Here is an 18558-nt window from a genome sequence, read left to right on the forward strand (position 1 = left end):
CTACCTTCTTGCCCTTTGCGCTGTTGTCTATGCCCAATAATGTTTGTACCCTGTGTTGCTACCATGCTGTGTTGTCATCTTAGGTCTCTTTCTGTTGTGTTGCTACCATGTTGTTGTTATGTTGTGTTGCTACCATGTTGTTGCTGTGTTGCTACCATGTTGTGTTGTCATGTGTTGCTACCATGTTGTTGTTATGTTGTGTTGCTACCATGTTGTTGTTATGTTGTGTTGCTACCATGTTGTTATGTTGCTACCATGTTGTTATGTTGCTACCATGTTGTTATGTTGCTACCATGTTGTGTTGTCATCTTAGGTCTCTTTATGTTGTGTTGTCTCTTGTCGTGATGTGTGTTTAGTCCTATATTTTTTATTAAATTCATTTTGTATTTTTTATCCCAGCCCCCGTCCCCGCATGAGGCCTTTTGGTAGGCTATCATTTTAAATAAAAATGTCTAGTTAAATTTGTAGTTAACTAGTTAAATAAAAGGTTAAATACATTTACAATATACCTAAGTAGCACACTAGAGGGAATAGGATCCATTTCAGACCCATTCATAAACTGCTATAGGGAATAGGATCCAGTTCAGACCCATTCATAAACTGCTATAGGGAATAGGATCCAGTTCAGACCCATTCATAAACTGCTATAGGGAATAGGGGCCATTTCAGACCCATTCATAAACTGCTAGAGGGAATAGGATCCAGTTCAGACCCATTCATAAACTGCTATAGGGAATAGGATCCAGTTCAGACCCATTCATAAACTGCTATAGGGAATAGGATCCAGTTCAGACCCATTCATAAACTGCTATAGGGAATAGGGGCCATTTCAGACCCATTCATAAACTGCTATAGGGAATAGGATCCAGTTCAGACCCATTCATAAACTGCTAGAGGGAATAGGATCCAGTTCAGACCCATTCATAAACTGCTATAGGGAATAGGATCCAGTTCAGACCCATTCATAAACTGCTATAGGGAATAGGGGCCATTTCAGACCCATTCATAAACTGCTATAGGGAATAGGATCCAGTTCAGACCCATTCATAAACTGCTATAGGGAATAGGATCCAGTTCAGACCCATTCATAAACTGCTATAGGGAATAGGATCCAGTTCAGACCCATTCATAAACTGCTATAGGGAATAGGATCCAGTTCAGACCCATTCATAAACTGCTAGAGGGAATAGGATCCAGTTCAGACCCATTCATAAACTGCTAAAGGGAATAGGATCCAGTTCAGACCCATTCATAAACTGCTATAGGGAATAGGGGCCATTTCAGACCCATTCATAAACTGCTATAGGGAATAGGATCCAGTTCAGACCCATTCATAAACTGCTATAGGGAATAGGATCCAGTTCAGACCCATTCATAAACTGCTATAGGGAATAGGATCCATTTCAGACCCATTCATAAACTGCTATAGGGAATAGGATCCAGTTCAGACCCATTCATAAACTGCTATAGGGAATAGGATCCAGTTCAGACCCATTCATAAACTGCTATAGGGAATAGGATCCAGTTCAGACCCATTCATAAACTGCTATAGGGAATAGGATCCAGTTCAGACCCATTCATAAACTGCTATAGGGAATAGGATCCAGTTCAGACCCATTCATAAACTGCTAGAGGGAATAGGATCCAGTTCAGACCCATTCATAAACTGCTATAGGGAATAGGATCCAGTTCAGACCCATTCATAAACTGCTATAGGGAATAGGGGCCATTTCAGACCCATTCATAAACTGCTATAGGGAATAGGATCCAGTTCAGACCCATTCATAAACTGCTATAGGGAATAGGATCCAGTTCAGACCCATTCATAAACTGCTATAGGGAATAGGATCCATTTCAGACCCATTCATAAACTGCTATAGGGAATAGGATCCAGTTCAGACCCATTCATAAACTGCTATAGGGAATAGGATCCAGTTCAGACCCATTCATAAACTGCTATAGGGAATAGGATCTAGTTCAGACCCATTCATAAACTGCTATAGGGAATAGGATCCAGTTCAGACCCATTCATAAACTGCTAGAGGGAATAGGATCCAGTTCAGACCCATTCATAAACTGCTATAGGGAATAGGATCCAGTTCAGACCCATTCATAAACTGCTATAGGGAATAGGATCCAGTTCAGACCCATTCATAAACTGCTATAGGGAATAGGGGCCATTTCAGACCCATTCATAAACTGCTATAGGGAATAGGATCCAGTTCAGACCCATTCATAAACTGCTAGAGGGAATAGGGGCCATTTCAGACCCATTCATAGACTGCTAGAGGGAATAGGATCCAGTTCAGACCCATTCATAAACTGCTATAGGGAATAGGGGCCATTTCAGACCCATTCATAAACTGCTATAGGGAATAGGATCCAGTTCAGACCCATTCATAAACTGCTATAGGGAATAGGATCCATTTCAGACCCATTCATAAACTGCTAGAGGGAATAGGATCCAGTTCAGACCCATTCATAGACTGCTAGAGGGAATAGGATCCAGTTCAGACCCATTCATAAACTGCTATAGGGAATAGGATCCAGTTCAGACCCATGCATAAACTGCTATAGGGAATAGGATCCAGTTCAGACCCATTCATAAACTGCTATAGGGAATAGGATCCATTTCAGACCCATTCATAAACTGCTAGAGAGAATAGGATCCAGTTCAGACCCATTCATAAACTGCTAGAGGGAATAGGATCCAGTTCAGACCCATTCATAAACTGCTAGAGGGAATAGGATCCAGTTCAGACCCATTCATAAACTGCTAGAGGGAATAGGGGCCATTTCAGACCCATTCATAAACTGCTATAGGGAATAGGATCCAGTTCAGACCCATTCATAAACTGCTATAGGGAATAGGATCCAGTTCAGACCCATTCATAAACTGCTATAGGGAATAGGATCCATTTCAGACCCATTCATAAACTGCTAGAGGGAATAGGATCCAGTTCAGACCCATTCATAAACTGCTATAGGGAATAGGATCCAGTTCAGACCCATTCATAAACTGCTATAGGGAATAGGGGCCATTTCAGACCCATTCATAAACTGCTATAGGGAATAGGATCCAGTTCAGACCCATTCATAAACTGCTATAGGGAATAGGATCCAGTTCAGACCCATTCATAAACTGCTAGAGGGAATAGGGGCCATTTCAGACCCATTCATAGACTGCTAGAGGGAATAGGATCCAGTTCAGACCCATTCATAAACTGCTATAGGGAATAGGGGCCATTTCAGACCCATTCATAAACTGCTATAGGGAATAGGATCCAGTTCAGACCCATTCATAAACTGCTATAGGGAATAGGATCCATTTCAGACCCATTCATAAACTGCTAGAGGGAATAGGATCCAGTTCAGACCCATTCATAGACTGCTAGAGGGAATAGGATCCAGTTCAGACCCATTCATAAACTGCTATAGGGAATAGGATCCAGTTCAGACCCATTCATAAACTGCTATAGGGAATAGGATCCAGTTCAGACCCATTCATAAACTGCTAGAGGGAATAGGGGCCATTTCAGACCCATTCATAAACTGCTATAGGGAATAGGATCCAGTTCAGACCCATTCATAAACTGCTATAGGGAATAGGATCCAGTTCAGACCCATTCATAAACTGCTATAGGGAATAGGATCCATTTCAGACCCATTCATAAACTGCTATAGGGAATAGGATCCAGTTCAGACCCATTCATAAACTGCTAGAGGGAATAGGATCCAGTTCAGACCCATTCATAAACTGCTATAGGGAATAGGATCCACTTCAGACCCATTCATAAACTGCTATAGGGAATAGGGGCCATTTCAGACCCATTCATAAACTGCTATAGGGAATAGGATCCAGTTCAGACCCATTCATAAACTGCTATAGGGAATAGGATCCAGTTCAGACCCATTCATAAACTGCTAGAGAGAATAGGGGCCATTTCAGACCCATTCATAGACTGCTAGAGGGAATAGGATCCAGTTCAGACCCATTCATAAACTGCTATAGGGAATAGGGGCCATTTCAGACCCATTCATAAACTGCTATAGGGAATAGGATCCAGTTCAGACCCATTCATAAACTGCTATAGGGAATAGGATCCATTTCAGACCCATTCATAAACTGCTAGAGGGAATAGGATCCAGTTCAGACCCATTCATAGACTGCTAGAGGGAATAGGATCCAGTTCAGACCCATTCATAAACTGCTATAGGGAATAGGATCCAGTTCAGACCCATTCATAAACTGCTATAGGGAATAGGATCCAGTTCAGACCCATTCATAAACTGCTATAGGGAATAGGATCCAGTTCAGACCCATTCATAAACTGCTATAGGGAATAGGATCCAGTTCAGACCCATTCATAAACTGCTAGAGGGAATAGGATCCAGTTCAGACCCATTCATAAACTGCTAGAGGGAATAGGATCCAGTTCAGACCCATTCATAAACTGCTAGAGGGAATAGGATCCAGTTCAGACCCATTCATAAACTGCTATAGGGAATAGGATCCAGTTCAGACCCATTCATAAACTGCTATAGGGAATAGGATCCAGTTCAGACCCATTCATAAACTGCTATAGGGAATAGGATCCAGTTCAGACCCATTCATAAACTGCTATAGGGAATAGGATCCAGTTCAGACCCATTCATAAACTGCTATAGGGAATAGGATCCAGTTCAGACCCATTCATAAACTGCTAGAGGGAATAGGATCCAGTTCAGACCCATTCATAAACTGCTAGAGGGAATAGGATCCAGTTCAGACCCATTCATAAACTGCTATAGAGAATAGGATCCAGTTCAGACCCATTCATAAACTGCTAGAGGGAATAGGATCCAGTTCAGACCCATTCATAAACTGCTATAGGGAATAGAATCCAGTTCAGACCCATTCATAAACTGCTAGAGGGAATAGGATCCAGTTCAGACCCATTCATAAACTGCTAGAGGGAATAGGATCCAGTTCAGACCCATTCATAAACTGCTATAGGGAATAGGATCCATTTCAGACCCATTCATAAACTGCTATAGGGAATAGGGGCCATTTCAGACCCATTCATAAACTGCTATAGGGAATAGGATCCAGTTCAGACCCATTCATAAACTGCTATAGGGAATAGGATCCAGTTCAGACCCATTCATAAACTGCTAGAGGGAATAGGATCCAGTTCAGACCCATTCATAAACTGCTAGAGGGAATAGGGGCCATTTCAGACCCATTCATAAACTTCTATAGGGAATAGGGGCCATTTCAGACCCATTCATAAACTGCTATAGGGAATAGGGGCCATTTCAGACCCATTCATAAACTGCTATAGGGAATAGGGGCCATTTCAGACCCATTCATAAACTGCTATAGGGAATAGGGGCCATTTCAGACCCATTCATAAACTGCTAGAGGGAATAGGGGCCATTTCAGACCCATTCATAAACTGCTATAGGGAATAGGGGCCATTTCAGACCCATTCATAAACTGCTATAGGGAATAGGGGCCATTTCAGACCCATTCATAAACTGCTATAGGGAATAGGGGCCATTTCAGACCCATTCATAAACTGCTATAGGGAATAGGGGCCATTTCAGACCCATTCATAAACTGCTATAGGGAATAGGGGCCATTTCAGACCCATTCATAAACTGCTATAGGGAATAGGGGCCATTTCAGACCCATTCATAGACTGCTAGAGGGAATAGGAACCATTTCAGACCCATTCATTAAATGCTAGAGGGAATAGGATCCAGTTCAGACCCATTCATAAACTGCTAGAGGGAATAGGATCCAGTTCAGACCCATTCATAAACTGCTAGAGGGAATAGGATCCAGTTCAGACCCATTCATAAACTGCTATAGGGGATAGGATCCAATTCAGACCCATTCATAAACTGCTATAGGGAATAGGGGCCATTTCAGACCCATTCATAAACTGCTATAGGGAATAGGGGCCATTTCAGACCCATTCATAAACTGCTATAGGGAATAGGGGCCATTTCAGACCCATTCATAAACTGCTATAGGGAATAGGGGCCATTTCAGACCCATTCATAAACTGCTATAGGGAATAGGGGCCATTTCAGACCCATTCATAAACTGCTATAGGGAATAGGGGCCATTTCAGACCCATTCATAAACTGCTATAGGGAATAGGGGCCATTTCAGACCCATTCATAGACTGCTAGAGGGAATAGGAACCATTTCAGACCCATTCATAAAATGCTAGAGGGAATAGGATCCAGTTCAGACCCATTCATAAACTGCTAGAGGGAATAGGATCCAGTTCAGACCCATTCATAAACTGCTATAGGGAATAGGATCCAGTTCAGACCCATTCATAAACTGCTATAGGGAATAGGATCCAGTTCAGACCCATTCATAAACTGCTAGAGGGAATAGGATCCAGTTCAGACCCATTCATAAACTGCTATAGGGAATAGGATCCAGTTCAGACCCATTCATAAACTGCTAGAGGGAATAGGATCCAGTTCAGACCCATTCATAAACTGCTATAGGGAATAGAATCCAGTTCAGACCCATTCATAAACTGCTAGAGGGAATAGGATCCAGTTCAGACCCATTCATAAACTGCTATAGGGAATAGGGGCCATTTCAGACCCATTCATAAACTGCTAGAGGGAATAGGAACCATTTCAGACCCATTCATTAAATGCTAGAGGGAATAGGATCCAGTTCAGACCCATTCATAAACTGCTAGAGGGAATAGGATCCAGTTCAGACCCATTCATAAACTGCTAGAGGGAATAGGATCCAGTTCAGACCCATTCATAAACTGCTATAGGGGATAGGATCCAATTCAGACCCATTCATAAACTGCTATAGGGAATAGGGGCCATTTCAGACCCATTCATAAACTGCTATAGGGAATAGGGGCCATTTCAGACCCATTCATAAACTGCTATAGGGAATAGGGGCCATTTCAGACCCATTCATAAACTGCTATAGGGAATAGGGGCCATTTCAGACCCATTCATAAACTGCTATAGGGAATAGGGGCCATTTCAGACCCATTCATAAACTGCTATAGGGAATAGGGGCCATTTCAGACCCATTCATAAACTGCTATAGGGAATAGGGGCCATTTCAGACCCATTCATAGACTGCTAGAGGGAATAGGAACCATTTCAGACCCATTCATAAAATGCTAGAGGGAATAGGATCCAGTTCAGACCCATTCATAAACTGCTAGAGGGAATAGGATCCAGTTCAGACCCATTCATAAACTGCTATAGGGAATAGGATCCAGTTCAGACCCATTCATAAACTGCTATAGGGAATAGGATCCAGTTCAGACCCATTCATAAACTGCTAGAGGGAATAGGATCCAGTTCAGACCCATTCATAAACTGCTATAGGGAATAGGATCCAGTTCAGACCCATTCATAAACTGCTAGAGGGAATAGGATCCAGTTCAGACCCATTCATAAACTGCTATAGGGAATAGAATCCAGTTCAGACCCATTCATAAACTGCTAGAGGGAATAGGATCCAGTTCAGACCCATTCATAAACTGCTAGAGGGAATAGGATCCAGTTCAGACCCATTCATAAACTGCTATAGGGAATAGGATCCATTTCAGACCCATTCATAAACTGCTATAGGGAATAGGGGCCATTTCAGACCCATTCATAAACTGCTATAGGGAATAGGATCCAGTTCAGACCCATTCATAAACTGCTATAGGGAATAGGATCCAGTTCAGACCCATTCATAAACTGCTAGAGGGAATAGGATCCAGTTCAGACCCATTCATAAACTGCTAGAGGGAATAGGGGCCATTTCAGACCCATTCATAAACTTCTATAGGGAATAGGGGCCATTTCAGACCCATTCATAAACTGCTATAGGGAATAGGGGCCATTTCAGACCCATTCATAAACTGCTATAGGGAATAGGGGCCATTTCAGACCCATTCATAAACTGCTAGAGGGAATAGGGGCCATTTCAGACCCATTCATAAACTGCTATAGGGAATAGGGGCCATTTCAGACCCATTCATAAACTGCTATAGGGAATAGGGGCCATTTCAGACCCATTCATAAACTGCTATAGGGAATAGGGGCCATTTCAGACCCATTCATAAACTGCTATAGGGAATAGGGGCCATTTCAGACCCATTCATAAACTGCTATAGGGAATAGGGGCCATTTCAGACCCATTCATAAACTGCTATAGGGAATAGGGGCCATTTCAGACCCATTCATAGACTGCTAGAGGGAATAGGAACCATTTCAGACCCATTCATTAAATGCTAGAGGGAATAGGATCCAGTTCAGACCCATTCATAAACTGCTAGAGGGAATAGGATCCAGTTCAGACCCATTCATAAACTGCTAGAGGGAATAGGATCCAGTTCAGACCCATTCATAAACTGCTATAGGGGATAGGATCCAATTCAGACCCATTCATAAACTGCTATAGGGAATAGGGGCCATTTCAGACCCATTCATAAACTGCTATAGGGAATAGGGGCCATTTCAGACCCATTCATAAACTGCTATAGGGAATAGGGGCCATTTCAGACCCATTCATAAACTGCTATAGGGAATAGGGGCCATTTCAGACCCATTCATAAACTGCTATAGGGAATAGGGGCCATTTCAGACCCATTCATAAACTGCTATAGGGAATAGGGGCCATTTCAGACCCATTCATAAACTGCTATAGGGAATAGGGGCCATTTCAGACCCATTCATAGACTGCTAGAGGGAATAGGAACCATTTCAGACCCATTCATAAAATGCTAGAGGGAATAGGATCCAGTTCAGACCCATTCATAAACTGCTAGAGGGAATAGGATCCAGTTCAGACCCATTCATAAACTGCTATAGGGAATAGGATCCAGTTCAGACCCATTCATAAACTGCTATAGGGAATAGGATCCATTTCAGACCCATTCATAAACTGCTATAGGGAATAGGGGCCATTTCAGACCCATTCATAGACTGCTAGAGGGAATAGGATCCAGTTCAGACCCATTCATAAACTGCTAGAGGGAATAGGATCCAGTTCAGACCCATTCATAAACTGCTATAGGGAATAGGATCCAATTCAGACCCATTCATAAACTGCTATAGGGAATAGGATCCATTTCAGACCCATTCATAAACTGCTATAGGGAATAGGATCCATTTCAGACCCATTCATAAACTGCTATAGGGAATAGGATCCATTTCAGACCCATTCATAAACTGCTAGAGGGAATAGGATCCATTTCAGACCCATTCATAAACTGCTATAGGGAATAGGGGCCATTTCAGACCCATTCATAAACTGCTATAGGGAATAGGGGCCATTTCAGACCCATTCATAGACTGCTATAGGGAATAGGGGCCATTTCAGACCCATTCATAAACTGCTATAGGGAATAGGATCCAGTTCAGACCCATTCATAAACTGCTATAGGGAATAGGGGCCATTTCAGACCCATTCATAGACTGCTATAGGGAATAGGGGCCATTTCAGACCCATTCATAGACTGCTAGAGGGAATAGGATCCAGTTCAGACCCATTCATAAACTGCTAGAGGGAATAGGATCCAGTTCAGACCCATTCATAAACTGCTAGAGGGAATAGGATCCAGTTCAGACCCATTCATAAACTGCTAGAGGGAATAGGATCCAGTTCAGACCCATTCATAAACTGCTAGAGGGAATAGGATCCAGTTCAGACCCATTCATAAACTGCTATAGGGAATAGGATCCAGTTCAGACCCATTCATAAACTGCTATAGGGAATAGGATCCAGTTCAGACCCATTCATAAACTGCTATAGGGAATAGGGGCCATTTCAGACCCATTCATAAACTGCTATAGGGAATAGGATCCAGTTCAAACCCATTCTTAGACTGCTATAGGGAATAGGATCCAGTTCAAACCCATTCTTAGACTGCTATAGGGAATAGGATCCAGTTCAAACTGCCCCATTGTGTTGTACTCTTGTGAAATGGAATAAAACAATAGATGAAAACGATGCAGGAAAATCATTCATTCAACAATTCCACTCGTCAACCCAGAAAGGAACATTGTGTCCAAACTTCTCATTGTTAAAATTCAGTTACACACACACACACACACACACACCAGGGCTACAAGAAGAATGGTTAATTCCCCTCACGTGAGGGGAGAGTTACGTCGGTGACAATCCTCACAGAAAGGGGCAAGCAGCCGTGAGTGATATCACAGCAGCTGACGCTTCTCTACTGGGAGGACAGAAACAATGACAACCATGTGGGGGGGAGGGGTTACTGTGTGTGGATCCATAGAGCCCTTTTTAAGTGTTGAATTGAAATGTAGAACGCCTCATTGGCACAAATGTTTCACTCCCATCTTATCTACCTTCAAGATACAGAAAATTATCCTAAATGCCATTTTGGCTCAATGATGCCCCGAGTGGGGAGGGCATCAGTTGCACTCAGCGCAGAGTGCTGCACATCACGTAACAGAGGTAGCTGCTGTATATCGACGTTCCCCCCCTCGGCCGCACAGCGGAGCTGCCCCTGCCGCAACAAGCTGAGCTCTTCCCTTCACAGACCCCTTATGGCTACCCAGTCGCATCAAGCAACCTGGAAAACACATAGGGTCTCAGGAAACTGAAAACACTGTAGCTGTAGCCTGGAGCCTCATGCAACAGAGATTCTTTAGACCTTGTCAAGGAATTGACACTGAAAAGGGGGAGGGGGGGGGGTAGAAAACAATATACATGTATACATGGCTGTATACAATATAGCATACATGGCTGTATACAATATAGCCTACATGGCTGTATACAATATAGCATACATGGCTGTATACAATATAGCGCTGTAGCAAATAAAAAATGGGTACCAAACTACAAGTGGATCCCTGTCTCTGTGAGGAGAAGCGAGCCTCTCTCCTCTCATTACATAAACTGTCCCACCCCTCTTCCTCCTCCTATCAACAATCCACCCCCTCCCGAGAGAGGAGTGTGTGGTGGGGAGGGTGAGGGCTGCAGTAGAAGAGCCAACGTGCCCTCCATCCACCACCACCACCCTCTCAGACACACGCTGCTTTAAATAGCAGGAGAAGAAGAAAGTCACATGGGCGAACAAACAAAACACAGAAGAAAAAAATACTGCAGAGCATAATCAGCTGAGAGACAATACATCTTATTAAAGTCTACTTCAGAGCCACCCAGGACCAAAAATAGCATATATATTTAGGTCACAAAAATATATAAAAATCAATAGTTTATTTTTCTTCACATCTCAACTTCTCTCTCGGGGGGGGGGGGGGGGGTTTTGGAGAGAGGAAACTTTAGGGTAACTTGTTGCTTTCTAATCCCCCCCCCCCCCCCAATTGATGCCTAGTTAGTGCATTGAAAGAATCTTTAAGTTGACATCAATAAATAGGATTTCATTTCAAATGATAACATACTGTAACTGAAATAAAAACAATCAGCACAGGCATTCCTTTAAGAATGATTTAACTGTAGCTGATATATCAAAACAATCAGAACAGGCATTCCTTTAAGAATGATTTAACTGCAGATTCTTGAACACAATTCTAAATTAAAGCCACTTACGGTCATTCAATTTGTGTTAAATATATAAAGCAACACTTATTGGGCAGTCTTCTGCAGTGAATCGTATTCAGTTCACCCCCACTACAGAACAGTTACACTGCTAAGGTGGGATCTCCAAACAAAAAGACTATAGAGAAGAGTTAAGTTCAAACCATTCAGACTGACTAAACAGAACAAGTGGACAGGAACAGCACCTTGTGGGATTATTTTTATCGTGGTGACAAAGTGTAGGTGAGAGAATTATAAAAAATTAAAGAAAAGATCAAGAGCAGGATGGAGGGATGAGAGATGCTGCTGGACAGAGAAGAGTGGAGGAGAGGGGTGCTGGTGGGGGGAGCTTCAAATGAGGAGCTGCAGCATTCTTTACCCGGAGCATGTTCGTCACATGAACTGCAACGCCGCTCTCGCACTCTCTCTCTCTCTCTAGCACAACTCTTTCAAACACACACACACACACACACACCACTAGGGGGAAGCACATTCACAAGCATAGATGGAGCTGCAGACCATTCCTGAGTAACAGACACACTGGGGATACATTTCATTCCCATATGTGCATGTTCCTTACAATGAATGAAACGCTGTTCTAACCCCCCCCCACCGCTCTACCGGCGTCTCCACACCCACCACCACTACCCCCCCTCCGGTGTCTCCACACCCACCACCACTACCCCCCCTCCGGTGTCTCCACACCCACTACCACCGGCGTCTCCACACCCACCACCACTACCCCCCCACAACCACCACCACTACCCCCCCACAACCGATGTCTCCACACCCACCACCACTACCCCCCCACACCCACCACCACTACCCCCCCACTACCGATGTCTCCACACCCACCACCACTACCCCCCCTCCGGTGTCTCCACACCCACCACCACTACCCCCCCTCCGGTGTCTCCACACCCACCACCACTACCCCCCCACATCCACCACCACTACCCCCCCACTACCGATGTCTCCACAACCACCACCACTACCCCCCACATCCACCACCACTACCCCCCCACAACCGATGTCTCCACAACCACCACCACTACCCCCCACATCCACCACCACCACTACCCCCCCACAACCGATGTCTCCACACCCACCACCACTACCCCCCACATCCACCACCACTACCCCCCCACAACCGATGTCTCCACACCCACCACCACTACCCCCCACATCCACCACCACTACCCCCCCACAACCGATGTCTCCACACCCACCACCACTACCCCCCCACATCCACCACCACTACCCCCCCACAACCGATGTCTCCACACCCACCACCACTACCCCCCCACATCCACCACCACTACCCCCCCACTACCGGTGTCTCCACACCCACCACCACTACCCCCCCACATCCACCACCACTACCCCCCCACAACCGATGTCTCCACACCCACCACCACTACCCCCCCACATCCACCACCACTACCCCCCCACAACCGATGTCTCCACACCCACCACCACTACCCCCCACATCCACCACCACTACCCCCCCACAACCGATGTCTCCACACCCACCACCACTACCCCCCCACAACCGATGTCTCCACACCCACCACCACTACCCCCCCACATCCACCACCACTACCCCCCCACAACCGATGTCTCCACACCCACCACCACTACCCCCCCACATCCACCACCACTACCCCCCCACAACCGATGTCTCCACACCCACCACCACTACCGATGTCTCCACACCCACCACCACTACCCCCCCACAACCGATGTCTCCACACCCACCACCACTACCCCCCACATCCACCACCACTACCCCCCCACTACCGATGTCTCCACACCCACCACCACTACCCCCCCACATCCACCACCACTACCCCCCCTCCGGCGTCTCCACACCCACCACCACCACTACCAGCAACTCCCCACCTCTCTACCGGCGTCTCCACACCCACCACCACTCCCCCCACACCGGCCTCTCCACCCCCACCACTCTACCGGCGTCTCCACCCCCACCACTCTACCGGCGTCTCCACCCCCACCACTCTACCTGCGTCTCCACCCCCACCACTCTACCTGCATCTTCACCCCCCCCCCCCCCCCACCACCAAGTCTCCACCCGCATCCCCCCGTCTGCTCGCGTCTCCACTCTACCCGCAGCACCAACCCCCTCTACTTACGTCTCCACACCCACCACCACTACCCCCCACTCCGGTGTCTCCACACCCACCACTCTACCTGCGTCTCCAACCCCTCACGTCTCCACCCGCATCCCCCCACTCTGCCCGCGTCTCCAACCCCTCTACTAGCGTCTTCACTCCCCCCGCACCCCCACCTGCGTCTCCACCCCCCCACCCGCGTCTCCAACCCCCTCTACTTGCGTCTTCACTCCCCCCGCACCCCCACCCGCGTCTCCACCCCCCCACCCGTGTCTCCACCCCCCCACCCGCGTCTCCCCCCCCCACCCGCTTCTCCAACCCCCTCTACTAGCGTCTTCACTCCCCCCACCCGCGTCTCCCTCCCCCCCACCCGCGTCTCCACCCCCCCACCCGCGTCTCCAACCCCCACTACTAGCGTCTTCACTCCCCCCGCATCCCCACCCACGTCTCCACCCCCCCCACCCGCGTCTCCAACCCCCTCTACTAGCATCTTCACTCCCCCCGCACCCCCACCTGCGTTTCCATCCCCCTGCGTCTACAACCCCCCACCCGCGTCTCCACCCCCCCACCTGCGTCTCCAACCCCCTCTACTAGCGTCTTCACTCCCCCCACCCGCGTCTCCCTCCCCCCCCACCCACCCGCGTCTCCAACCCCCTCTACTAGCATCTTCACTCCCCCCGCACCCCCACGTGCGTCTCCACCCCCCCACCCGCGTCTCCAACCCCCTGCGTCTCCACCCCCCCACCCGCGTCTCCCTCCCCCCCCACCCGCGTCTCCAACCCCCTCTACTAGCGTCTTCACTCCCCCCACACCCCCACCCACATCTCCACCCCCCCACCCACATCTCCACCCCCCCACACGCATCTCCAGCCCACCCACCCGCGTCTTCACTCCCCCCGCACCCCCACCCACGTCTCCAACCCCCCCCACCCGCGTCTCCAACCCCCTCTATTAGCGTCTTCACTCCCCCCGCACCCCCACCTGCGTCTCCACCCCCCTCTACTAGCGTCTTCACTCCCCCACCCGCGTCTCCAACCCCCTCTACTAGCGTCTTCACTCCCCCCCGCGTCTCCAACCCCCTCTACTAGCGTCTTCACTCCCCCCCGCATCGCCAACCCCCTCTACTAGCGTCTTCACTCCCACCACTCTACCTGCGTCTCCAACCCCCCACGTCTCCACCCGTATCCCCCCACTCTGCTCGTGTCCCCACCCCCCCCACTCTGCCCGCGTCTCCAACCCCATCTACTAGCGTCTTCACCCCCCCCACCCACGTCAACAACCCCCTCTACTAGCGTCTTCACTCCCCCCGCACCCACGTCTCCACCCCCCCCACCCGCGTCTCCAACCCCCTCTACTAGCGTCTTCACTCCCCCCACACGTCTCCACCCCCCTGCGTCTCCACCCCCCTGGCGTCTCCAACCCCCTCTACTAGCATCTTCACTCCCCCCGCACCCCCACGTGCGTCTCCACCCCCCCACCCGCGTCTCCAACCCCCCACCCGCGTCTCCAACCCCCTCTACTAGCGTCTTCACTCCCCCCGCGTCTCCACCCCCCTGCGTCTCCACCCCCCTGCGTCTCCACCCCCCCACCCGCGTCTCCAACCCCCTCTACTAGCGTCTTCACTCCCCCCGCACCCCCACCCTCTACCAGCGTCTCCACCCCTACCAGCACCCCCCCCACTCTACCGGCATCTTCATCCCCCCCACTCTACCAGCAATTTACCCCCCCAACATCTCTACACCCCACACACAACTAGCGTCCACCCCCCCCCCCCCCCCCCCCTTTGGCATGATCGCCATGTACAGGTAGCCTGGTCCCAGGTCTGTTTGTGTTATTTAGACAATGACCATAAGAGTTGGCAACATAGTCTGTCTTGTGAGTCTTGCTCAACCTGGTTGCAAGACCTGCGCTTCAGGGAGAGTAACAAGTTTACCCATACCCTGGCACATAGTCACCTCTACACTGACCTCACCCCCACTACCGCTATACATACTGAGGACTGTTATCATTGGAAATGAATGAGAAGAGGCTGAGGGTTGGTTTCAGGGCGAGGCATGCATATTTCACATCACCACTTAAAGAAAAATTGCCAGGGTGGCATATAAGAAACGCCACCCCCCCCCCCCAAAAAAAACGAATTAAACCCTAATTATCAATCATATTAATATCACCTGTTGTACAGTGAGGTAGGCTAGTGGCAGCCTGCCAAACCTCAATGTGAAACAATCAATATGGAGATTGACTACATACCTATTATAAATGGTTACATACGAACGTCCACGCAACATGAGAATGATTTTTTGAATCTATGACAAGGCAATAACCGATTACAGAGCTAGAGCGCAGACAAACCCGAACCCCGAGGCATAGAAACCGAGAGTAGATCAAACTATGTCCTTATGCATTATATCAATGTGACACGTGTCCGATTCCTTAAACGCACATGGCATTCATTTTGTATCAAATTAAAATATAATTCCAAACCCAGACCTTTTTTTTTTTTTTTTTTTTGACAAACGTGCGTCATGATGCAGAGAAAGATGTGGCCGTTTTGCATATGTGAACGTCTAAGATAAAACCTATCCGGATGCTATGGAGTGCGCGCTGGGCCAATTGCGCAGCAAGACGAAAACGCGCTTCTCCTCCAGACGCAGTAGTATACTCGAAAGAGGAGACTGGATAACTGGGTCAAGCTAGGCCAAAGCTATTCCAACGAGACAAGTCTCAGCATTATGCAAAGACACGATTCTCGAATGTCTACACAGCGAAGACAAACTTCTAGATTACCAAAACGGCGACAGAAAGCCCTATAGTTTTAAACACACAAACAAAACAATTTTGAAACAAGACAACTGTCTGGATACGAATGAGACCAAATACAGTCAGAGGCAAAGAAACTAATAACCAAAGATCAATACATTTGATAACCCATTGCGTCAAAAAAAATTAAAAAAAACAAAACATGGTAACACAGTACGCATGACCAAATTAATAAAACTGTTGGATAATCTAACGATGTCAACATTAGGAATCTATATTTATAGAATTGGGCAGGTTGTTCCTACAGCAAGTGGATGGGCAATTGTTGCCCAGTGTGCCGCTGGATGAATGCTCACCCACAACACATGACAGAGCTCTGAATGAGTGCACAACCTGCGCAAATTGGTTTGTGGTTCATCTGTACTGGACATCTTTGTAGATTCTAAAGGAGGGCGAAAAACAACGCTGGTTTGGGTTCTGGAACATCAGTCAGAGGTGCTGAAGTGCGGGTGTTGCGCACACACACATACATTTAGCCAATAAGCATGATCTTGTTAACCAGTTAGTGCGTTTACTCGATAGCCCTGTTACACAACTCAACTTTCTAATGTCGCTGATACGTCAAAAATGATGAGAATACATTTTTGGGGGGGAATTGCAAAGTTTCCCTGAAATATCCCAATGTTGACATTTTATTGTCGAGTTCAGGGCTTATTGAACAGCATTCGTGACTTGGGTTTTTTCGTAAGGAATTCGTGTGACCAACTCACCTGCCCATTTGCCCAATTTCGGAGAGAGCAACTGTCCATTTCCCAAGACCCAAATCCGAAAACCCTGGAGGAGTCGGTGGAGCACCCATAAAGACAGTGAGGCCACGGTGAATGTCCCGACCCAGAAGAGCGGCGTCTCGGTCATATGAAGCATGTCGTCCAACTTCAACGAATGCATGACAGCGGTTTTTCAGTGACTGTGTGGAGACCTCAAATTCAGGCAACGTGCTCTAATTTCAAGACACACCGTGAGTCCCTTTATAAGGTGGTTGTAGCGTCACACTCCCACAACTCCCCCAACACTCGTCTATCCAGATTTAAGCACACGCCCACCACCTACTCTACGGCTGCCTGCCAACCCACCTCCACTCCTGATTGGCTACAACAGCTGTCTACCAATAGAAACGGCCCACACTTTGGTGAATTTACATGTCAATCACGAAGAGTCTATTTCCATTCATGCAATTTTGTGTATGAAGGAGGGGGGGTCACATGTAGGTCCTAGGTGAGGAACGATTGGGCGCACATTACTGCAACTTCTTTTCCGAGCCTTTTATTGGCTCTAGTCGAACAGGTTTTTCAGTTTCAGTCAGGGTTATGAAACCCTCCAAATCCACGCGTTCAAAAAAACAACTGTCCACACCACTTTATGAATGGAAGGATGCTCCGATTGGTCGAACAATAATCTATCCACCAGCCTCCCGGAGAGCTTTTGGAAAGACGCCATTCGATAAAGAAATGTCTATCATTGGTATCAGCGCGCACCCTTCTGGACATGACTCATTCGCCTATTTTAAGCACCCTGGTACCATTATATTGATAATTACAACATGTGATAGGGTATGTGTAAGTAAGCATTTTACTATTAGTCTAAACATAATGTTTAGGAAGCATGTGACGAATACAATTGTATTTTATTTGACATTTCATAGTTAAAGCTTATAAGCACACGCGTGTTTTTTTTGCTTACATGAGAGCTAGTAGCGCGCGTGAACAATAGCACCCCCCCCCCCCCCCCCCCATAAAAACTACAAACCCCATCTGGCCGATTTCATTCTATTCTCATGTTTCGCGAGACTACTGTCTCGCCATAGTAAATCAAAGATGGTGGATGAATAAAGATGTCCCACTCCCACAACTGTGACAAAAAAAATCTAAGTTCCGGTCTGCTTAAGGGGTCTCTCATTAGCACCAATGCATTAGCAGCTGTGTCTGGTCTGCTCAGTTGAATATGAACCAGAGAAAATGAGAGAGTGAGATGTCTCGCTTCCTCTTCTGTCTCTGAGTAAAATTTCCAAACACGGAAGAGGAGGGGCGGATGTGTGATTACATAAACAGAGAGACA

The 18558-nt window shown here is 47.3% G+C and overlaps 1 protein-coding gene across 4 annotated transcripts in view; it reads right to left on the bottom strand.

The window, feature by feature from the left end:
• LOC110521254 (very-long-chain 3-oxoacyl-CoA reductase-A) overlaps positions 1 to 17526 on the bottom strand; it is a 34292-nt gene extending 16766 nt beyond the window's left edge. For all 4 annotated transcript variants that reach the window (XR_016495087.1, XR_016495085.1, XR_016495086.1 and 1 more), the window contains exon 1: positions 17214 to 17526. Coding sequence is in view for 1 of the 4 variants with exons in the window: in XM_021598702.3 (XP_021454377.1) it covers positions 17214 to 17391 (178 nt within the window). In the remaining 3 variants the exon portion in view is untranslated. The remainder of the gene's footprint in view (positions 1 to 17213) is intronic.
• Positions 17527 to 18558: the final 1032 nt, after the last annotated feature.

Source organism: Oncorhynchus mykiss, chromosome 4, assembly GCF_057628025.1.
Source record: "Oncorhynchus mykiss isolate SJ-2025 chromosome 4, ASM5762802v1, whole genome shotgun sequence".
NCBI lineage: Eukaryota > Metazoa > Chordata > Actinopteri > Salmoniformes > Salmonidae > Oncorhynchus > Oncorhynchus mykiss.